General features: G+C 36.5%; 1 protein-coding gene across 9 annotated transcripts in view; it reads right to left on the minus strand.

Annotated features, from left to right (window-relative positions):
• The window catches only part of LOC121371168 (protein numb-like), a 96,614-nt gene that overhangs the window by 65,641 nt on the left and 5,174 nt on the right, over positions 1-25,799 (minus strand). For 2 of the 9 annotated variants that reach the window (XM_041496857.1, XM_041496850.1), the window contains exon 1: positions 88-1,016. The exons of 1 other annotated variant lie outside the window; for it this stretch is intronic. In XM_041496857.1, coding sequence (XP_041352791.1) covers positions 88-116 — 29 coding nt within the window. In that variant the 5' untranslated portion in view covers positions 117-1,016. Of the gene's footprint in view, positions 1-87; positions 1,018-25,799 lie in introns of those variants that run through there. 6 more of the 9 variants (XM_041496849.1, XM_041496852.1, XM_041496855.1 and 3 more) reach the window with 4 other exon arrangements.

Consider the following 25,799-nt stretch of genomic DNA (forward strand, 5'->3'; position numbering starts at 1 on the left):
TGGGTGTGGATACCTAATAAACATATTACATGTATATTAAGGTCAAGTGACAAAAGTTGTTCTAAATAACAACAATGATCGACTTACCTCGAGCCTCCCCTTTCTCTGTCCATCATGAAAAAATAAATCCCAGTACTCCACAAAATTATCCACAGGAAAAACTTCTCCAATTATCCAAATGAAATAACACACAAACTAGTAGCAGTAACAAATTCCACACTCCAAACAGGTGAGTCCTCCGACTTCACTGGATTAATATTCAACAGGCAGTGCTGGCCTATTTTCCAGTGAAGAAAAACACACCTCTATTTTACAAACCAAGTGATTCAAAATACAGAAAACCGATCCATGATGACACACAAAAAGTGGGTCAATCAAAGGTACATGACACATGTACATACACACACATTCCTATTGAACTATACCCACTGGACTGGACAAGGAAATAACTGTGTATCCTTGGGGGTGTTTGGGTGCAGGGAGTGTACAACCAGTCTCTCTGTGAGTCAACTGACCGGAACTGCTGTGGTGGGTTTAAAACCTCACAGCTGTGCCAGTGGCTCTGTGGGTTGTCCTCTCCCAACTACACACAGCAAAAGGTGGGCTCACAAATTGTGTCACAGTATTTCGCAGCACACATACCAGTCTCTACATGCAGACAGACCAGTGTGGTATTCTAGTGTGGGCAGCTATCCCAGAATTCTCTGCCTCAAATCAAACAGGCTGACCCTCCTCATTAAAAGCCGTCACCTTAGCACTGGTGTTTCAAGTTTTCTGACAGCCTCGAGCAGGTATCGAAATCCTCACATTTTGCTAACGGCTGCATTGTGTGATAGACAACCAAGTAAACACTGACAAACCGATATCTCCAACAATTCTGTTGATACACCATGTACAGATGCATAAACACTAAATTAAATACAAACAGCTTATAAATGGGGAAAAAAAGGTATCCACAGAAGGGGGGCCAAAAAGCACAAAGCTTCTGTCGAGTGAGGTATAAGCCAGCGAGGGTAAGTGATCGGCAGGACAGGTACACACTGGACACTTGGCTCACTAGCTCTATTTAAATATGCAGAGAGGATCAGCCAAACAACCAGCCTGCCCTTTCTCCACTGTTACAGGTAGTGAATCGGGACTGCATGGACAAATGATATTTAGATTAAGCTAACTGCTTAACAATTGCCAACAGATGCAATGTCCCCTCCTCTTAGTATTAAGGGAGCAGAACTGTGAAAACTATGTGTCCTTTTTTAGAAAGATAATTACCCATTGTAACAGTATTCAATTCAGTTTCCTGTACAAAACATTCACAAGAAGTAGATGCATGCAAACATTTTGTTTGTTAAATTATAATTTGTTTTATTATGTATGTAAATACCAGAGTAAAACATGAATGGTGATTAAAACTAATTTAGGTTGAAATCTTCATTAATGTTTTAAAATTTTAAAATTTAAAATGAAAATAAAAGCGTACATGTTTTTATCACTAGAAAAGTGGCAAATAAGCAAGTCACCACTTGGTACTTTCGATCAAATTCAAATTGTGTTTACCTTTAAATGGAGTTTCACTACACAAACAACGATGCTGTCAGAATGCCAGCCAACCTGTTGATGCAGAAACTTCATGCAAGAACCAACATGAACAAAGTCACTTGCCACATAATAGCCCAAATATAAATATTTGTAAATGCTTCACAACTGACAACTTGGCAAAGGAAATTTTGGGTGGCCAAATAAAAGAACATGTATTGAAAAGAGATTAACATATGGCAAAATAAAAGGATGTGAATTGAAGATAGTGGTTTATATAAAGTAAGTGCAAATGAAAACAAAGCCACTATTGTGAGACAAAGTCTCAGTGAAAGAAAGAAAGAACTGTTTTATTTAAGATACACTCCAACACATTTTTGTTTACTGTTATATTGGCATCAAACATATCGTTAAAGACCACACAAATAATGTGAGGAAACCTGCTTGTTCTACTCCATGGGCTATTCTTTTCCATTATAGAAGGAAGGAAATGGTTTATTTAACACATTTTATCTACAGTTATATGGCATCAGACATATGGTTAAGGACCACACAGATATTGAGGGAGGAAACCCGCTGTCGCCACTTCATAGGCTACTCTTTTCGATTAGTAGCAAGGGATCTTTTATATGCACCATCCTGTAGACAGGATAGCACATACCATGGCCGTTGATGTACCAGTCATGGTGCACTGGCTGGAGCGAGAAATAGCCCAATGGGCCCACTGACAGGGATCGATTCCAAACCAAGCGAGTGCTTTACCACTGGGCTATGTCTCACCCCCTTCCATTATAGATGGAATCTTTGTTATATGCACCATCCCCCCAGACAGGATAGCACATACCATGGCCTCTAGCTAAATCACTTGTGGAACACTGACCGGAACAAGAAATAGCTTATAAAAGTGTCCACCACCATTGGTGATCAATCCTATAATCAGTAGCATATCAGCAGTGTTTTACAGCTGGACTAGGTCTATATCTAGGTTTTAAAAAACACCCCAAAAACCAAAGTATGTAGCAGTAGTTGTTGCTTTTTTGTTAATATACCGTACTATTTTATTATGTGATTAACTAATACACATTAAGTTACATATTTATTGCTAGACAAGTGAAATATGTCAAGTTTAAGTGACATTTAATAACCAGCTGTTTCTATCAGATGTAACCAGACACTGGCTTCACCTGTTAGCTAAAATGGCCCATTCTTCACATTCCACAGTCCAATCTCAACTTGTTAGGCAAGCTTCATGGCCCATATCCAGTGACAGACACTTTTATCAGAGCACATTTCCATTGTTACTGCCCAAGGTTGAAAAACAATACTCTGTTATCAAAGACCTCTGCAAATAGCACATGGGAACCCAAGTTTCTTCAGGTAAGATATTTGCAGTTTTGTTCAGCTAGTAATATTTGATAAAAGCTTGGCAATAACAAATAAATACTGCAGTAATAATTTTAAACTGACATTCCCACTGAAACCCCACTCCAACTCATATACTGTAAATCATGAAATTAATGCGAGCAAGTAATTAATGCGAAAAATGCGGCGAACACATCGACGCAATAATAACTTGACGCATTTTGTTTAGTCTCATTCCCAATACAAAAAATGTGCAGGATTTTACTATAATACTTCTAAATAAAATAAAACTTTTATAATATAAAGATGAAACAAAATACTAAAACAATTTTTGTTAAATGTCTTTTTGTGAATACTTCAAGAATCTTTCTTTCGTTTCGATGTTGCCATTCTATTTTCACTTTCCTGGAATATCATATCGGTTATATAATACAGTGATGTTCCAAATGTTTTGTTTTTAAAAAGGTCATTTTGCGATGTGAGTATTTTTCAAATTTTCTTACACTTCTGGATTACGTAAAATTATAATCAACAAATTTTATTACTAAATATATTCCTTAAAAATGAAACAGTAGAAAATTGTATAACCACAACCAACAATCCGTGCATATTTCTTCAAACCATTTGGCTTGACTCTATACATGGCATTTAAGTCGCAAGTTGTCACTGTTGCAATATATCGCATTTGTTAACGTCTATTCCTGTGCTGCGCATCAAGTGTATAAAATCAGTCTAAAACATTTGTTAGAATAATATGTCTGCGTTCGCGTGAAATATTGTGCCCTGTAATAGCGACCCGTTTACCTTTTATTCCTACTGGTGGATTAATTAGAAGCAATCACCACACAAAAGTGCAAGGCATACCCTTAACAATAAGGTGTAGTTATACTAATTACACTACTTTAAGTAATTAGGGCTTCCTGGTCGACCCACCATGCGATTAGCTTCAGATTATGTAGTACTAGTAGCTGTGAAAACAACTACTGACTTCTTTTAACATGAAAGATGAAGCCCAAACAATATAACAACAACACAACTGTGGTTTTTATGTGATGTGGACTTTTGCCCGACGCATTAATAAAAATACGCATTTTTGTTCACTCATGTACGGACGCAATAATATCATGACGTATTAATTACATGATTTACAGTACCTACATGTACAATATGTTTCCTCATTTGTTTTAAAAATACCTCAAGTAATTTTGCACGTTTTATCAAATGTGTATACCTATTAATATAGATATTCAGTTTATGATTACATGTGTACAGTTAAGACACAAATATATTTACTCTGCTTACAAAAACAATCTATACAATGTACAATGTATAATGAACAAAATAAGAAACTTCCGGTAACTTTGCTTGTAACATTACTTGATGAAAACAAACCGGGGGAATAATTGTTATATATGCGTTTAAAGAGTGTTCCATGATGTATCGTTTGGTGCAAAAATCATGGCCATAGGTTAACAGAAACTGGGAGAAATTTTGACCAAGTGTGGTAGGGGTTAAAAATAAAAACACCCACTTAATAACGGGTATGACCACCTCTTGAATTGACCACTGCAGTGCATCGCAGGTGCATAGAATTGACTAAAGTGTTGATTTCTGCCTGTGGAATATTGTTCCATTCCTGAATGAGCGCTTAACGAAGTTCGTTGACGTTAGCGGGTGGGTTGGGACGATGCCTCAATCGTCTGTCCAGACTATCCCAGACATGCTCGATGGGGTTGAGATTAGGACTTTTAGCAGGCCAGTCATCAATGAAATCAATGTTATTTGTCCTAAGAAAATTTACAGTGTTTCTAGCTGTATAAGAGGTGGCATTATCATGCTGAAAAATCGAGATGTTGGCATTGTTATGGAACAGAGGAATGACGTGATGAGCGAGAATGTCATCGCAGTAACGTTGAGCATTTAAATTGTCATCAATGACGACTAGTGGTGAACGATAACCATGGGCAATGGCTGCCCAGACCATGACACAACCCCCACCCCCGAAACGATCTCGTTCAAGAACACAACAGTCAGCATAGCGTTCATTTCTCCTACGGTAGACGCGCACCCTGCCATCACCAAGTTGTAAAGAAAATCTGGATTCATCCGAAAAAAGAACGGTATTCCAGCGTCGCCGTATTTAGCGAGTGTGTACACGTGCCATATTAAGACGATTTAGATGATGACGTTGCGTTAAAACGCATCCGACGTAAGGACGCTGTGCATGTAAACCGTTCTCCCGCAGACAATTACGAACAGTTTGCCCACTGATTCGGTTATTATGAAGCCCATGTGTGTTAGCATTAGTAGCAGTGGCAGTTTGGAATCGATTGCACAAATGCGTGTTCATGATATAGCGGTCTTGACCACGCGTTGTAACACGCGGACGTCCACAACGTGGCAAGTCGTTGGTGCTTCCTGTCATTTGAAATCTTACGTGAAGATTTTGTATCGCTCGACTAGAACTCCCAACATGCCTTGCAACGTCTTCTGTCGACATGCCAGCATCAAGCATGCCAATCGCCCGTTCGAGTAAATTATTGGGTATTCTTGGCATACTAAAAATGCTACAATGTAAAAAACTTCTTTTTTTTTACAAATTTTGAAGCGTTTTCGTTCACTTGACAACAATGTCAGTAAGACAAGTAAAACAAATTGACCGAATACTACACGGGACATGTCGAACCATGCATGCACATGCAAATTGAATTTCACATTGTCGACGATTAACAGTGCAAAAATAATCAATAAAATTCACGAATCCTGATAATACAGCTCAAGGCTAATACTACCTATATAATTTCATTACACAATGAATTCTTTAACACAACAAATACTATGTGTACAAATCGGAAGTTTCTTTTTTTGTTCAGTATATATCTGTAATATAGTATGTGTGCAATTATCATACTAATGTATACAGATTAAGTAGGCCCAGTCACAACATTAAGCCATCCATTCATTTTAACTTATTTTCATGCTTATATCCAATTAATGTTCAAGCACGCTGTCCTGGGCACACACACCTCAGCTGTCCGGGACAGTGGATTAGTTGTTAGTTGGTTAGTAAGAGAGAAGAGGATGTAGCGGCCTTACACCTACCCACTGAGCCCTTAAGAACTCGCTCTGGGTTGAAGCTGGTACCAGGCTGTGAACCCTGTGCCTAACAGTAACATTGTCTAACAGTAACAACAGAAGTTTCAAAGGAAAGACTGCTCTTTTCATCCAATTAGTTTTAGGTTTTTTTAAGCAAGTGGGAAGCTTTTACTACTTACTTTTTTTTGGTAAAGATCACTGATTTACACTCTTTTTTTAATTTTTAATTAAGTATTTCTTTTGAAATTATTGTGTATATTTCTATATATATATTTTTAAACATGGGACAAATATAGAGCTCATACATTTAAATGGGTTTTTTATGCTTATATTAAAGTACAAGCATGTTGTCCTGGGTACCACCTCAGCTAGCTGGGATGATATGTCCAGGATAGTGGGTTAATGGTTAGATATCAGTGGTGTTAGTGAAAGAGAAGTCTCTGTAATTACCATTACAAGCCTAATGAGCCATTAAAAATGTAACTGATAATTTTGCCAGTGATTTAGTATAGATAATAACAAAGTAAATACTCAGTAATGATGTAATGATAAAAATGCCATTGCTGATCAATTTCGCAACATTTCATTTTTGAAACAGCAATGAATTTCAAGGGCTTACAGTACCTACCAGCCTTAAATCTGATGGCTTAACCCCTACACCACCAAGACTGGTTTCTTGCCTCATACTAATATACAGAGATTAAGTAGACCCAGTCACAACATTAAGCTTAACAGTAATAGTGCCTCAGTCACAACATTAAGCTTAACAGTAACAGTGTCTAACAGTAACAACAGTAGTCACTACTGTATACACTGTAAGTACACAAAGCTGGTAGTTTGCATGTATTACTACAATACACTTGGGGCTGTGGACTGATGTAACCAGCTGTAAAATCAGTGTCAGTCTTCCCCACAGGTAATCAACACAGCCAGGACACTTTGTAGCCAGTAAAGCACACAGTTATTCAGTCTGACTGTACAATGTGTACACAACACACAGCATCAAACTAAAAGTGGGTGGTACAGTATGTGTGTTGACTTTCCCCTTTCAGAACTCTCCCATAGGCTCATAACAGGTTTAGCAACATGTACACAGAGAAGTCCTAGCTGTTATCACTGTGCTGGTATCTGACAACTTGACAATGTCGTCATTTTAAATACAACAAATCATCTTCTTTTAAGCTACTGTTAGTATTTACAATTCTATAACAATTATGATATAATATAATTAAACACTAATTAAATTTTCACCAAAAACAAAACGTTTATGGATGTCTCACCTTCAGAATTCCTTTGTAGGAAAAAATACATGCATATTGTTCAAATGTACAACAAGCTGATCCCAAAATGAATCAATACTCATCAGATACATCAAATTAATGGACTACTATTAATTCATAATAACACTTTTCACTCTTGTACATCACTAATTGACAAATAAATGTTGTTTACGTTGAGCTCGGGGCGTCATTAATCATTTATTTATTCCTGTATGAAATATTGTTAACAAAAACATAATTTAAAAAAAAGGCTACTACATTTTAGACACCGCTTCATCTTTTTAGGTGACATCTGAGCTCAACTGATTGAATTGAGCTGTCAGTGTTTGAATTATTACCTTTATTAATTTTTGGCATTTTCTTCCTGTTTGATACAGCATGTATACTTATGGTTTTGAAACACAAAGCATGTGTACAGGTACTTTGTGGTGTGTGTGTGTGTGTGTGTGTGTGTGTGTGTGTGTGTGTTGTGGTGGCTGTGTGTGGTGTATGTTTGTGGTGTTTGTGGTGGTTGTGTGTGTGGTATGTGTTTGTGTGTGTGTGTGTGTGTGTGTGTGTGTGTGTGTGTGTGTGTGTGTGTGTGTTTGTGGTGTGTGTATGTGTATGTAGGGCATAAAATTTGAGTTTTTCAGACAACCAATATGTCGTTTGTGTGGTTTTAGTGATTACACGAACGATTTTCTTCAATAGATAAAAATGAAAAGGTTAATGGGCAACGATAATCAAACGAGAATCTGAGTGATTTTTGTAGCTTTTCTCTATTATGAAAATATACTTTTTGTGTGCTAGGACTAACTTGAAAGCTGCCAGGCGAAAATAAAAATTAAGCTAGTTTCGATTTGTTAGAAATGAGGAATAATTCTGTAAAATGCTATTCATAGTAATGAGAAAACGATTGTCACGAGATCTCACGCCCCGCGGTGCATGTTAATAATACTACATGCTCTTGTGACAGGCAAAATGGATTTTAAAGCTGCAGTGTCTGGAATATTTTTATTATTTAAGCATTTAGAATAGATGATCCAGTTCTGTTTGGTACATAAAAGGCCCACCACATCGCTATAGTTTCTCAATGCTCGCATATCTACATTATCTTGGTCAACTGCAAACCCAATGGTCAGCTTGTTTTTCTTCAATTAGCAGGACGCCAGTAGAACTGGGAATTTACGCGATTTGTGCAGGCGCTGAGCTTCTCACATGATTTTGAACAAATTTAACTGTCTTGATTGAGGGGTCGTCTCATACCTCCAAAATATATTTATATCCATAGAGGTATGGTGCAATACCTTTCCAGGGGTCGGTGGGGGATTTGCCTTGAAATTTTGACAGTGACCAGTGGTTGGCATACACGTTACATGTAAGGGCGTGTTAATAATTACATAATGCTCTAGGGGTAGAGGAAGAGGGCGGTATGTTCGATATACGTAACATTTATGAAGACTATATGTTATTTATATTCATTACTTAGACCTAAAAATGTGGGGGTTTTTTTTAATGCGCGGTCGATCTAGGATCGATCCCCATCGGCGGGGTTGTTCCAGCCAGTGCGCCATGACTGGTATATAAAAGGCCATGGTATGTGATATCCTGTCTGTAGGGTGGTACATATAAATGATCCCTTGCTAAAAAAAAAATAATAATAAGAAAATATTTTTAAAATGTAGTGGGTTTCCAAGGCGCGTGTGCAGGGATTTCAGCGGGGTTGGGGGTTATAGACTGCGTTGAGTGAAGTTTATATGGGGTCATGTTCCCCCAGAAAATATATTTCAATTTCTTTTTATCTTGGTCAGGGAAGGGTTTCGACCCCCAATACCCTCCCCCCTGTACATGCGCCCGTTTCCTCTCTTAGATTATATTTCAAAATTACCAAACGTTTGACATCCAAAAGCAGATGATTATTAAATCAATATGCTCTAACACTGATGTCGTTAAACAAAATAAACTATTTTTACCCTTTCCAAACGAAATAATATTTATTTGAATTTGTCAATTTTACCACACGTAAAATTAAAAAGTGAAAACGGTCATTTTCTACTTTAGTATATTTTATGAAAAATATATACATGATCAATGTGTTATACAAACTAAACTATGAAAGTTCTACTAACACTTTATAAAATATTAATTCTTAAATAAGAAAGTACGATTGTCAATAGTACGTTGTCAGGATCAAAACCGGTTTTAACGAAAGAATAGTATGTATCCTCAACCGAACATTCGTTGTACAGCGCAAGAATTCTCATTTCATTTTTTGAGACGAACCCTACAATTTCAAATCCACAAACCCACCTGTTAACTGAAATTGACAACAGGCTGTCCTTTGTGGTTTGCCGAGCAATGGCCGCTTTTGACGTTCTCCGTTCATAGCGAACACACACAATTTTTTTAAAAGTGCAGTTGAACTTGTATTTCATATTTGTGCATGCTATTATTATATGGTAACCAGACACTGTAACTTTAAACTAATCAGTCTAACGATAGCTGCATGGTTAATAGCGGTCATTTTGTCCCGACACTAGGTACAGTCGCTAGAATGTCATCGCGTTTGTTATTAATAGATTCGAATCAGTCTGGAAGAAGCTACAAGTGTTGAACTCCGCGGGAAATCCGTAATCAGCCGACTTATTCCGATTGGCTTGGAGTAGCAGTGAGAGAGATTTTTCATGACGCCCATAGGCGTACGGGCTCCCTTTTGTGTAGGAGGCAGGCTGGTTTTTGCTCGAATTAAACGAAAATGCCCGAATCTGGATAACATCATTCATTCATATTAGTATTACTACCAAACAATTATACAGGGTTGCAAATGAATCACGATTATAGGGTTGCAAATGATTACAACTAATTTTGATGGTAGAATGATGGATATATATTATGGTAAAAAGGTCTCAGGTTAGCACATTTTGCCCGATTATCTCTACCATTTTTACCCGAATTTGAGGTTTTTCCTCCAGCACTCCCCCGTCTCGTGTACTTATGATGACACACATCTATTTTTATTTTCAAAACATATTTTGTTTTCATCAGCGTCATTAAATTGCATCGGTATATAATGTAATATTCTAAGAAACTACTCATAAAAGTTCTGTGACGTGCTTCAAAACCCGAATATCATGACGACTGCAAATGTCAGCGAATTGTAAATATGTTGATGACATGCCAATGTAGGTAGTGTTTTATAACGAAAGTGACGGTAGTCATGAAGAAAATAGCTGGACACACTGAACGACGGATGGAAAGCTGGTTAGAACATTACCATCAAGCACTTGTCATATGACGTACATCTAGGTCAGGGATTTCCCACCACATGAAGTTTTCTAAAACATTGATGATATTAGCTAACACACAGGTGTTGTTGTTTTTTTCTGACGAGCAATTACAGCTTTTGCACGAACGATCCATCGTTTATGTTGATATTGGTTTTGCATAACCGACAGACGAACGACAGAATCGTTCGTGTCAAATTTTATGCCCTGTGTATGTTTGTGGTGTTTGTTTGTGGAATGTGTGTTTGCGTGATGCATGCACACACACGTGTGTCAGGTTTTTGAAAACTGCAAAAACAATTGTTTCAATCATGCGTCGGGTACCTATATCTAATTTTGTGTAACCTATTTTTAATTTGCACATTAGATTTAGGACACGATTTATATGGAAATAACAGTTTACATAAAAATTAAATTGGGTTACCTAAATGTATTTTTGTGTAACCCATAAATGTGTCAGTGTGTGTATATGCATATATGCATATGGTATGGTGTGTAATTGTTAAATGGTGAGAACAAAGGAAAGAAATATTCAAGAAATGGCACCTCAGGACATCTTTTGTGGGCATTTTAATTTTGCAGTCAAATCTGATCCACTAAATAAAAACATGCACAATATACTTTATCTCTTGATTTAGGAGACATCCTAGTGACTTGGCAGCTTAAAATAATTGTAATATTAGTAAACTCCCCCATGTACAGATTTTTGGGGGGTTTTCTTTAGGGGGGGGGGGATTCAGGGTTGTTTTGGGTTGTGTTGTGTTTTAGTTGCTGTTTATAACAGAACATACCTCTAGTCCATCCCATCATTCTATAAAAAAGGTTTTTTGTAAATAATAGTTTGGTTTGACCCAAGAAGAAAAATTAAAAGTGTTTTGGAAATAACAAACAACTACTATTCTTGTGTGCAATTTACAAATCAATCGGCTCAAAAATAAATAACTTGTAGTAAATTCCATAGTATGAAAAAAGGCTTTCTCTGTGGAACGGACTACAGGTTTTCAAATCTGCGTTCACAGGGATGATGTGTTCTTTTTAAAATACCACTCACAGGCATATGACCAAGGTGTTGTCCTATTATGACATTATTTTGAACCCACAAGATAACATGCATTAATATTTAATTTAATAACTGGATGTTCCTATTTCTCTAATGGGCCTACAAATAGATAAATGAACTGTAAGTGGTCCATCTGCTTTGCTTTATGATGATAATTACAGATACCTGGAGCTTATCACATGCATTAATCTGCAGACAGTTTCACATTGCCGAGGTTGTTCACGTAAACCAGATAAAGCCCATGTGCTAGACATAGGTGTATAATAAAGCATAAATCTTTCTTGAAAACAGGCATGCAAAATTATTATCTAACTAGCTGCATTCACATGCCATAAAACTTGATAAAAACAAGAAAAGAATAATAAGCCATCAAATTTGAGAAATAATTTCCTTAAATGACCATATCCCTATTCCCAAGCTGTGTTATTGCTACCTAATATACTCAAATTTAAAAAATAGGTCTTCATTTTAAAAGTTAATCAATTTTAGAAAATAGGTCTTCATTTTAAAATTATATAAAATAAAAAAGTAGATCTTTCTTTAAGCATTTAAGTACAATGTAGATTGACTTGTGTTAGGGCTTTGGAATGCACAAAAAGGTAAGGAAATTAACGCTGCATATGCCAAAATAATCACGCCAAAATGCTATTTTTCTCGAAAGTCAAAATTGGGGTATTAAGGGTTTTTTCATTGTTGATTTTGTTTAATGACAATGTATTTCCGGCGGATGACATTTTGTCACCTTTGGGCATTTTTAAATATATTGCTTTATTTATTTTCTAAAATTTAAAATATTTTTTTAACTCATTACTACATAGAACAATTTTTTGCATATTGTATGATTTTTCATGCAACCATGTTTTGACGTGTTAGCACATTTTCATACAGATGTCTTTTGACGTGTACGGAAATAAATAAGTTTGTTAATATTCGGTAATGGTGGTAATACTTTTCCAAAGTTCAAGGTCTCACCAAAATTTTCTAGTATTCTGACCATGAACCTTTATATATAAATACAGGTTATATCTGGTTTTTAAGAGCGTGTGTGTGAATTTTTTTTACAAAAATCCAAAATGTCGACTGAATGAAAGCAGCGATGATTGTGATGGAGATTTGGTTTTCGAGGATTTTGATCCAAGTGATATTACAGGGGATGTTTCAGATATCAATATTGGAGATATATCTGTGAGTGATATGGAATCAAGCAAGGAAGAGATGTCTGACGACAACATGAACTGGACTGACCGTAAAAATTTGATGTACCCACGGCTTCCCCTTTGGATTACTTTTACCTGTTATTTCAAATGACATTATTTATTGACATTGTTGCCCACACAAACAACTCTGCGACCTGGAAAATGCGACAAACTAGCAAACAAGACCCGAAATGGTTGAACACTACACTACACTGGAAGAAATGGCCACATACACCGAACTAAATTTTTGTATGGCAAATACAGTTCAGTTCAGGTCATTAAGATCACATAGTGCAATTCATGTGATATTTCATTTGCAAAATGGTGGCACTGTGTGATGCAGAAAAGGACTCTTCTTTTTTTTTAAACATAATAATGCTACAAGCACTTTTTTTTTAGAAAACATGGTTGTATGCGACGACGAAGGCTAGTGTTGTTCTTAATGATGGAATTTATCGACATGCTCGATTTGAATAGTGCCTCATCACTAGAACTTTATGTTTTTAGCGCGTGAAGGAACTTCCCAGTGTCCTACAACCCTGTAGAATGTATGACGTCATTTATTGTATGACGCCAATTCCCCACATGATGACCTCTCACAAGGGTATTTGGTGTGTCTCAGTCCAAAACGGATTGATCCGTATTGATCTGCATTGAGCAGCGGTGTGTCAATGTCGATTACTAATGCTTATCAGTACGCATTGATGCGCACTGACACGCATTTTGTGTGTCAACGGTAATAGTTAAAATAAAAATAAATAAATAAATATAATATTAAAAAAGCTTGACATCCCTGTCTTTTTTAGCATTCATCCTACATACAAATTCAAAAAACCTTGCCAAACATTCATTATTTTGAGCAAAGCTTATAGCCAAATTTTGTATGCATATCCAAACCAAATAACTCAATTACACAGTGGACTGCCAGCAGATAGAACTTATCTCCATAATCTGGCTGCCTAAGCCATGTTTGCAAGAACACTTCTATTCACTCTCCTAAACGATTAAATCTTTAAACTGATGTATCACTGACACAGGCAGAAAATCGGGTCTTCCTTGACAATGTCTATGGAAATAGCATTGATCAGTTCCAAGTTGAACGTAAGCAAATCCAAGATTTTCTGGGCAAACACATACAGACATTTAGGGCATTCAGCATAGCATTTACTTTCCTTACCATTTCTGTATTAATTTAGAGCACACTTGTCTGGAGCTGGGTCTTGGTGTGGAAGAAATACATTACTTGATAGCAAAGCAAATAGTTTTAATGTAACAACATTATTGAAAAAATGCAGGTTTTAAAAAAAATTAACCTATACATGCATTCAGCATTTTTACATAGGACAAGATGAGAATACAAACTAACCTGTCAATAAAAATGCTGTAAAGAAGAACTGATCCAAGTAATCAATACAAATAATTGTGATTAAGGATTCTTGAAGACTTGCTTAAGAAAACTTGCACTAGACTGCACAGACTGCATTACTCAATGACAATAAAACTATGTTTACAAATGAGATGAGACAAAACCCTTTATCTGGCACATACATAATGAAACTGTCAAAGCAGGCAGCAATGGATTCAGAAATTACTTCTATTCAAAATTTAAACCTGACTATCAGTATAACGGTCAACTTGGAGAACTAAAAAAATAACAAGTTTTTGTCAGGAGATGGCCTTTATACAGGAGCTAAAATTTTACAATATTGGTAAGTAATACATATATTTTGACATCAAACCCATCTTCATACGACAAGAAGAAGCTGAAAAACGTGCTTTGATCATTTTGGTGGCTATCTTGGATTTTGCCATCTGACAGAGTTAGCCCACACTTTTGAGAAGGTCACCCCTACTACTTTTATGCAGAAGGCTTTGAAGATATGAAAAACACCTTCAAACATTTGTCCCCCCTAAATTGATCATGGAACTGTATTATTTTGCCTCTACTATAATGAATATGGACCGCATTTTAAAGATGGGTGTAACGATACAATTTAAAATCTATTTTCAAATAACACTGTACTGTTAGTATAAAAAATAAAACATGGACAAGAGGCTGAGTAAATTGTTGACCCTCACCTATCAGGTGCATGGAATGTAAGATATCCATTTTCTTACCCAGTACTTAATTTTCCCATTTTGGATTCCATTAGAGTGCCAGAACAGCCAATTCCAAAAAAAAATTCTCCAAGTTTCAAGGAAGCTTTCCCAAAAAGTTGGTCGGAATTTGTTTCAAGTAGTTTTGGAGAAGTAACAGCATAACTCCATTTTTTCTATGTAACTATAGAACTCAAAGTTCAACCTCACCCTGCCAACAAATGTGGAATGACATGTGGAACACAACATTAATAACATTCGCAAATTAGATAAACATCTATTGATCTTTATGTGTATGAGGACTATATTTGGCTATAAGAAGAGAAGATGAAGTTTTTAAAGTGGCATAAACATCCCCTTTTGGGCTCAGCCTTTCAGGCCGCTGGAGGTTAAGAATGACCAAAATCACAAATTTGTTTACATATTTGTTTCTTCATGTGCCAAGGAAGCTTCCAACAAAATATGGTTGGAATTGGTCAAGTAGTTTTGGTGAAGTCTAAAATTTGAAAAGTTTCGCAAGATGCACGACAGACAAAGTATGACAAGAGATTGCAAAATTGTCATGACAACCTTTGGCTCAGGTGACCTAACAACTAATTTATATTAATCATATTGTTGAACATATTGAATGTTTATGAAGCATCAACTGTTCTGAATAATGAACACATATTTAAAATGTTATCTTTATGATTCTTCTCATTATTAGCTGGGAAAATTCCGGAGAACAAGTACGGTTGGAATTGGTCAAGTAGTTTTGGAGAATATGACTAAAATGTAACATGTAACAATAGGAACCATTTAAGTGCATTCATATTCAATATTCTTTTTAATAGTTTTTTTTTTTTAATTTACATGCTAAGGGAATTCAAAAATTATTCTCCTTCAACTAATCTCAGGGAAGTGGGGAGTGAGAGTGATAGCTCCTCTTAAGTGGCAATATGCATATAGTATAAAAAATATTTACAATAGAAATATTCAACCTTGGTGAGTTTATATTTGAACAAAAGTGTAAACATATTTTTTTGTTTAATTAAATGAGAAAAGAATTTTTTTTAAGTTGATACAATGGTGCATGTAACGAACATTGTATAGTGGGCAGAAATATTGTGACTTGTCAAGTTAACAATTAATCATTACATCCATAATATATACCAGGTTCTTATTACAGCATGTTCGATTTTAAAAATAATTAAAAAAATAAAACATAAAAATTCTAACTACAGTATGTAAGCACTGAATTTTTTTTAGAAATTAAGAAAACTTAATTTACAGTTATTTTATTCATTCAGTCATGTCAAAATTTCTTCAAGTTTCATCTTATAAATTTACTTTGTTTTCCATCATCAATCATGAAGCAGCCTCTTGTTGACAATTTATTTGTGTTTCGAGTGTTAGGTTTCAAACCTTGATAGATTAACCGGTTCATGAGGAACTATTTACAAAGATAACTTGTCTGACAGACAAGGAATGTACATTGACTAATGTGTTTAGTCAGTCAATATTAATGTGCATGTAGATACTTTAAACAAATATATTGTCACAAAATATTTCAATATATATGTATATGTATATAGATACCTAGCTTATTTTATTGCATATTACATCAAAAATATGTTCATATTTTGTTGTAGTTCAGTTTACTTTTCGTAACATATCAGTAGAGGGGATATTTTCTGCAATCAAGGAAAAAGGAATGGAATTAAAGAAAGCATAGAATCACAGAATGCAACATTACCAATTTCTACAAACATTTTTATTTCTTTTCTTTTTCTTAATATATTACAGTATTTAAGTTTTTATTTCTAAATCAATCAGTCATAACAATTTATTGGATTATCACTACCTTTTCAATGCCAGACAGTCTGCAAATAATGTCGCAGTGAAAAGAGTTAAATGATGTCACAAGCCTTTCTGTATCAAAAGAAATAATTTTATTCTCGAGTCGAATTTAGTTTGTCCTAAAATTTTATATCATTTTGCAATTTTCACATTTAATTATTCCCTCACAAAAATATCCTCATTTATGGTAATTATTATACCAATGACAGATCATGACATAAGCACATATATTAACATAAATATAATGCTGAAATGGAGTTGTTGAAAATAATATATAAACATGACTACATTTTTGCAGTGCAATGTACACTGTGCTGATAGAATGTATGGTGTTATTTGGGATGGGGTTGATCCTCAGCAAACATGTTGCTGGTACAGTCTGATGTAGTTTGTGGGTGGTAGCACTATTGATGGGGAGTTGCCATCAACCACTAAACATATTACCACATCACATATCTTACATAATACATGAATCAATTTCATTTTAATACTGCACAGTAAGCTAAAAAGCCTTGCTATAAAATATTCATCACAATGTCACTTCACCAAACGACAAAATTAACTGTGCAGTACAAAGTGAAGAAAATCTCATTACACTGCATTTTGTGTAGTTTGACTCCAGCAAAATGTGATAGATGTTCCAGCAACTGTTTCCTGCTACCAGGAACTTCAATCAATCTTCAGTCTATATTTGGCTCTGACATCATACAGAAGTCATTCAAGTGATACAGACATGTCAAAAAAATCTATTAAATGTACATACACAAGAATGTCATCCAGTCCAGTGGTTGTTTGGGGTTTTCTTCTCATTTTTTATAGTTCACAATGCTTAATATTATACTTTACACATACTTTGTAGTTTGTAACAGTAAAAGTGTAAACTCATCTCTACATTTAAATTACATTATGAACTTATAATGTACATGATGTAGTTTCCTTATACAGTGAAACCCCTCAACACCGGACCCCCTCTAAACCGGAATCCCCTCAAAACCGGAAATTTTCCGCGGTCCCGTGATTTACACATCTTTTAACACTATATTTTACCCCTCTAAACCGGAAACCCCTCTAAACTGAACACCAGACAAACAATTCGGTCCCAATGTGTCAACTTAGTGTAAATCCTACCCCTGAAAACCGGACAATCAAACTGATACCAATCAATATGGCGCCACCTGTCTGTGAACACCGATGGCTAGTGCAATATGCGCATGCTCGAGATCGCTGTTATCAGTGTAATCACCGCTGCATACAGTACAGGTATCGCTCAGCAGGCAAGATTAGCAACTTGACAATAAACAATTAAAAGGACCGATCGCAAGCTTTGGTATGGAGTTAACTACTGTGACGAGGATTGACGTTGTCGGGAATGCATCTGACCTGTGTAAACAGCTGACACTGCTGGACGCTATTCACTGCCGAGTACGATCAGCAAGTGTTTCTCCGTCGCTGGTTTCTCGCCAACCGACGAATCGGTGCTTGAAGACAATGACGACATTCCGTTATCACGACTAGAACGTGAACTCGTCACTGCCGACGTGGACACTGACATCTTGACCAGCTTCGACGATGACATGCCGATTGAAGACTGCACAAACGAGTGGGAGAGAGAACTAGTGGCCAACTTCCTTGGGGACGAAATACCCAATGACGGAAGCGACAACGAATCCGAACAAGATGTATCTGTTCCGGGAAACGATCTCAGCTATCCTGACGTGTTGAACATGCTTCAGATTTTAAAGGACTTTGCAATACAGAAAGATGAACGTTTCCTATTGCATGTACAGGAATGTTAGAAAGTTTAACGCAGGCAACCATTGTTAAACACAGATGTGAAAGAAAACAGACATCGATGGATACGTTTCTCAACGTAGGCTGATTTATCGATTGATTGACAATTTGTGGACTTTTTAATGTATTTTTTATTCAATATTACTCCCATGTATTTATGTCCATTATTCCCGATAACAGTGGTTTTCTGACCAGAATATTTTTTAAAACCCTAATTACGATTCATATTGCAATATTTGGTAATTTTCGTTGTTGGTAAAACGATCAAATTTATTATCAAATTAGCTGTTACAATCAGCTATCGATCCCTGAAAATTACCGCGACGTGCCGCCATTGTTGTCAAGCGAAAATACTTGCCGAAAACCACTTTTTGAACTCAAAATTTCAAGGTATTTTCAACTGAAAAAATCAAAACAAAAACCACCATTTTGAAAAAAAATCTTTTTTCTTTAATTATATTTCCGTTTCCGGTGAGTGTCGTGTGCAAAACGCGGGAAATATGAATTGGGGAATGCACTGTATACAGTGTACCGTATATCGACTGACGTGACGTCGGGCGAGATATCTCGCCTGCAGTAGTCAGAAGGTTAATAACTATTTAATACCTTTTTGTTTATGTACACATGAAACACCATCCCCTAATCCCAGCATCTGAACTGGACAAACAATTACAGCTGAACATTTCAGCGAAAATCAATTATGGATTTTTATAATCGATAATCACATCGGTAGAGCCAACTGATCAATTTCCGATTATAATTGATCACAGGAACATCACTAATGGAAACCACGCTCAGTTGGCTGGTAACCAGTCTTCATCAGAAAAGGAGAGTGATCAACCATGCTCTCCTCCACACTCACCTGGAAAGTTTCAGGAGATTAGGATAGTGGCAATAAAAAAGTAAATACATTTTAACTGAAGCTTCACGTGATTGCTCACTTAGCACTAATACAGGAGAGTGATCTTCAGCTTGCTTTAATTTTGTAGATGGCAAACACTTGGGTAACAAAAAAATATCAAAAATGAACAGTGTTCAAGATTACAAATTTTGGGCAGTATCCCAGTTGGATACTAACATTTCAAAATCTGGTATCCCAGAGCATATTTTTGTGTGCAATTTAGAAAACAATCTGCTCAAAAATAAATAACTTGTAGTAAATTCCATAGTATGAAAAAAAGGCATTCCCCATAGGACGGACTATAGAGAACTAAAGTTTCATAAAGTTATCTTGGATAGTTTCGGAGTTGTGCTTTGGAAAAAGTGAATACAACAGTGAATTTGGTTGTTTCCATAGCAAAATAAAAAAAAAGACATTGAAAATGAAAACTCCAGCAATAGGGACTACTGGGATTTCCTGTATTAAACACAGAAAATACTACCCTGGAGAAGATAAAAGTTTTATCTGAAATTAGGCTCATGGCTTAAATTAAGAAGTTGAAAAAGTTATACTCTAATAAAGACAAAAGGTTAGAATAGTTAGAATAGCAATTTGTTGTTCCATGTAAGCCCTGCAACTGCCCACTGCAATCGGCAATGTTGTGGAGATTGCCATGTAGGTGTTAGTTCTCCACGGCACTTTTTTGCCTTGGACTACATTCTGGGGGTTTTTCAATGGCAAGTTTCTTTGCCATGGACATTTTCTTAATTGCAGGGGTTGTCCACGAAAAGCCCCTCATAGCAAAAGGCACTGCTAGACCACTAGATTAATATGTGTGCAACATTTTGTGAAATTATCTTTAACAATTTTGGAATGGTGCTCCAGAAACATCAGACGGACAGATATACACAAGCATGAATGAACAGATAATATCCCTCACAAATAGCATTGTGCAGTATAATAACAATATAGTAAGCAAACATAATTCAATCCTCATTCTCTGATGAAGCATACTAAAAATGATAACCATGCATTACATGAATGTCTGTTCCATTTACCACAGAATATCTTATTTTCATACATACAGGTCAGGTGTACAGTAGCTCTCCAATATTTTGAACAAATTTAACTCTGAAGGTAAACTACATTATTTCCACTGTAGTAAATTAAAGATTTCTGTGCACAACTTCAAATATTAAAATCTTAAAACGATTACCACTAGTGCATGTATATAAATGACATGTAGTTACCCAAGTTCATTGTGTTAAATGGAAAAACACCTATTATACAAAATCTCTAAACAGGAAGACAACTGGCAGTCAAAGTGCCTAATCTAACTAGCAACTGTAACAAGTGAGTCATTACAAGTGCTATATTCCCTAGCAAGGGAGATTACTCATGAATAACTATTATAAGTGTTCTGTTTTAAGTAATAGTTAGAGCACGAGTAACAATACTTTATCAGCGTATAAAGGTAGTGTCGCATGAGACAAAGGCGAGGCGTTAGCCGAGCGTTTTCTCGTGCGACACTATCTTTATACGCCGATAAAGTATTGTTACTCGTCCTCTAACTGTCTTAGAGCAGAGCCAAAATCTTGTGCAGCAATACCGCTTATAAAGTAAATGTCTGAAGTACTTTATCGGAATATAAAGGTACTTCACGTGACCAAATATGAAGCTCCCATTGGACTAGAAATTCAGCTATGCTCTAATACACACATACAATATTTTATATACATGTATATATACTACTCAAAAGAATTTAAGGGTCAAAAATTTATAACCAAATAAGTTTCAGAGTGTATTAGATTGATGATGTAAACTACACCAAAAATTTAATTTATTGTTCCATATTTACAAAAAAACCACAAATAAACGTCACTGTATATAAGAAAGTCACATGACATGCTGTCAAAGTTGAAGGTTGTCAAACATGGATTTTACACATTAGAACATTCGTTTAATAGTGTGTGAATACACCCCTGGCGCAAATACACTCGACACATCGTTGCCTCACGCTGTTGATCAGACGTCTGAAGAACTCTTGGGGAATGGCCTGCCACTCTGCCATAAGAAGTTGACCCAGATCATGAAGGTTGGCCGGAGGGGCATGGTTATCCCGAACTCTCCAGCCTAATTCGTCCCAGGCGTTCTCGATTGGGGCCAAGTCAGGCGAATATGCTGGCCAATCCAACCTGGCGATACCTTGTTGTCTGAGAAAGTCTGTTACCACCCTGGCGCGGTGGGGTCTGGCATTGTCATCCTGCAGAACTGCCCCGCCGCCAATCTGCTGAAGGCCTGGGAGAACCAACGGCCGGATAATCTCATTCAGATAGCGGATTCCATTCAGATTGCCATCCACCACATAGAGGGGGGTCCTGTGGTGGATAGAGATGCCGCCCCACACCATGACGCTGCCACCACCGAACCGGTGACGTTGTCTAACGTTAACGTCAGCGAAGCGCTCCCCAGGACGTCTGTAGACACGAACCCGACCGTCGTTGAACTGGAGACTAAACCTGGACTCATCAGTGAACATCACTCGACCCCACTGAACACGTTGCCACCGCAGATGAAGCGTGCACCAGTGACGTCCGACCGTTCTGTGACGTGGTAGGAGTGGTGGTCGAACAGCCTGGCGACGGCAGCGTAGATTATTGGCTCTCAGACGATTGCGTATGGTTTGATCAGACACTCGAGTTCCAGTCGCAGTCCGCAGATTGTCACGTAATCGGCGTGCAGTGGTTGTGCGTTGACGTAGAGCCATATTGGTGATGTAGCGGTCCTCTCTCGAACAGAATTCGTTGCTTGGTACCGTTGCCACAGTCGGCTAACGACACTCTGACTGACACCAAGCTCAGAGCAACATTTCTTTGCGTATTGCCATCCTGAAGCCAAGCAATAGCCCTTCCTCGATCTTCGATAGTCAGTTGAAGTCGTACCATTGTCGAATTTGGAGTGTGCACCGTACACGAACGCAAGCTCCAATTATACGGAAATTCAGCATTGGGAACATGGAATACACGTGCAAAGCGTGCAAATGAAGCGCTTTGTGAAAAAGCAAGTTATGGGCACTTAGCAGACCTTTCGCTTTCGCCCTAATTTACGTGCAAATGTAAGCATGTTTTCGCCATTAGAACTAGTCGACAGTGTCAATGACAGTGGATTTTAATTCATTTATTGGTTGCTTAGACCCACTTTCGTCAAAATGGAACAATACCATGCGTGACATTATGGTCTAGCTAATATAATTGACATTCAGAAAATAATGTCGAAAATATCGTCTGACCCTTAAATTCTTTTGAGTAGTATACATAATACCAGGGATTTATGAAGGCATTCTGTCGGACCCTTCAAAAAAGAAAATGGCACTGAAAATTCCCAATTTCTGTAATAAAGATTCCCAATATATTTTTGTATTATGTCTCAATCATTCAGTGTCCTGAAAAAATATCTCCCTTACAATTTACTTAACCTAATTTTCCCAAATCTATGAGACCCTGGCAAAAAATCCTGGATAAATCCCTGCATACATATTAAACATTATGAGAATTTAAAATACATCTAACTGCAAAACCACTAAAAATTAGTGAAACCTCCAAAAACTACCATATTACCAACGTTAATCTCCAAATTTACTTTTACTGGTATGTATATAGCATTTATTTATCAGTGTATTTTAAGTAGGGGTATATCCTAGCATACCTATCTCCACTATTTTTTAGGAATGGAGAGTTATGAGGATATTTCCTTAAACATAGAGGCAATCTGTATTAGTGTTGGGGAGGAGGCAGTACAGAGGTGGGGGTACTATGATATGAGGGTATATATTTTTAATTTGCAAAATTAGTGTGTTGTCAAACTAGAAGTAACAAACTAAAGACTCACAAAATAGTGAATAACAGAACTCTCTAGTAAATTAGTCTCAGTGTCTTGATAGACCCATTTCTAATACTTATTTAGTGTCTGCTTAACATAGGTCTTACTGTATTACCAGAGGAATTCCTTCAGCAATCACTTACATTTCCATAAGATTATATGTCTGGAGATTCAGATCAAAACCACTTTACTGTGGTCCTTCTCGCCCACTCCTTTTTCAGTGAACATAGAAGAATCTAGGTTCTTACAAACCGCATGTTCAGCAAAGGCTAATTAACTAGACTGGTGGGATACAACCATATGTGCACAGCTTACCCTGAGGGTGCATTGGCTAGAAGGTGCTGGGTTCACATCTCAGTAGTGTCTTTAAAAAAATACTGAATATATATATATATATATACATCTCAGGAGGACGAATTACAAAGGAAAGGAATATATTTGTTTTAACAACACCTCAGCACATTTTAAACTATGGCTACTTAGTGCTTAATATGGACATTTTTTCAATTAGTAACAAGGGATCTTTTATATGCAAAATTCCACAGACTGGATAATACATACCATGGCCTTTGTTTCACCAGTTGTGGAGCACTGGCTGGATCAAGAAATAAACCAATGAGCACATCGACACAGATCGATCCTAGACCAAATGTGCATCCAAAAAACCCTTTGACTGGCCTTATAGCTACAGAACATTTCTGCCTAATTGGATATAAGCATGATAATAAAATAATGTTTAATATTGTTTACAAACACTATCCTAAAATTTGCCAAATTTAAAACATCAATATTAATCTAATTATTATTACATACAAAATACATCTTAAAATTATACTTTGACCTGTACCTAGTACAGTACCAGAACAATTACTGCAACATTGAGTTATCTAAATGTACACACCGGCCTCGGTGGCGTCATGGTTAGGCCATCGGTCTACAGGCTGGTAGGTACTGGGTTTGGATCCCAGTCGAGGCATGGGATTTTTAATCCAGATACCGACTCCAAACCCTGAGCGAGTGCTCCGCAAGGCTCAATGGATAGGTGTAAACCACTTACACCGACCAGTGATCCATAACTGGTTCAACAAAGGCCATGGTTTGTGCTATCCTGCCTGTGGAAAGTGCAAATAAAAGATCCCTTGCTGCTAATCGGAAAGAGTAGCCCATGTAGTCGCGACAGCGGGTTTCCTCTCAAAATCTGTGTGGTCATGGACGTACGATCCGGGGGGCAGGGGGGGGCAATTGCCCCCCCAAATTCTGGCAAAACAGTGGGGAAAATTCGGGCAGTTTTTATCTGGGTAAAATTTTGGGCAAATCAACCCCTCCAGCCCCCCTAAATCAAAGAGTCCCAAGAAAACGCTCGGCTAACGCCTCGCCTTTGTCTCGTGCGACACTACCTTTATACGCCGATAAAGTATTGTTACTCGTTCTCTAACTATTACGTACAATATATGTGCATATACATTTCAGGCACACTATTAAATTAATACTGCATGTAAATGTATAATATAGTTAACAGCACTGTGAGGGTCAATATTGTATCGTTATTAAATAGTATAACAATAGATGAAGTCATGTAAACACCTACATAATACAATAATCAATTTGTCATCAAATATAGAAACTGGTTCTAACTGGGTTTTTCCTACTAATGCTATGGGAGTATCCACATGTAGTCAAGTTATAAAAATAAATAAGTACAAATTTACACAGTACATTACACAATACATAGTAGATTACATATAAGTATTGTTTCGAATCACAACAAAATGTTTTGAATACACGTGTTAACATTTGAAAAATATATGTATTAATAATTGGTTTCTGTCTAAAGATGTTTCATGTAAAAATAATGTGTGCATTGGTACCCCGAAACATAAGTTCTAACACACATGGTTTAATGTTCTTGAAATAAGTTTGTTATTAATGTGATTATTAACAAGTGACCTGGCCTATTTTATTTATGTAAATATTTATAAAAAGTCAACTCCAAAACCGATTAGATATGAAATAAATTACATTTACTTGCAACTGTTTTGGACACAGGCCATAGCTTAGTGGTAAAGTGCTTGCTTGGCATGTAAATTGTAATTGACCTACAATCGATCGTCATCGGTGGGCTCATTGCGCTATTGTGAAATCACCTAGTTGTTATTGGTGGTCTAACTTTTATGTAAATTGTAATTCAAAGATTAGTACAGTCAACAAATTTAAGAATACAATGAAAACATAACACATAGCCTATATGTAGATATAATATAAATTTATGTTATGTTTTTGACCCTCGAATTTATTATTTTATTTTTTTACAGCAAAACCACACAAATTTAAGCCCAAGAAAATAAAGGATTTCACAATACTGTACTTCTTGTAAACTGATTTAATGTTCCCTTACCTTGAAAACTTCATTTTACGATCTGTAGAACTTTGAGTTGGTCAACTACATGTACTTGTATATTTACATATATATCTAAAGACACTAAAAGCAAGATCTCTTTTTGACTATAAAACGTAGCATGGACA

The sequence above is a fragment of the Gigantopelta aegis genome, chromosome 4 (genome assembly GCF_016097555.1).
Source record: "Gigantopelta aegis isolate Gae_Host chromosome 4, Gae_host_genome, whole genome shotgun sequence".
Taxonomy (NCBI): Eukaryota; Metazoa; Mollusca; class Gastropoda; order Neomphalida; family Peltospiridae; genus Gigantopelta; species Gigantopelta aegis.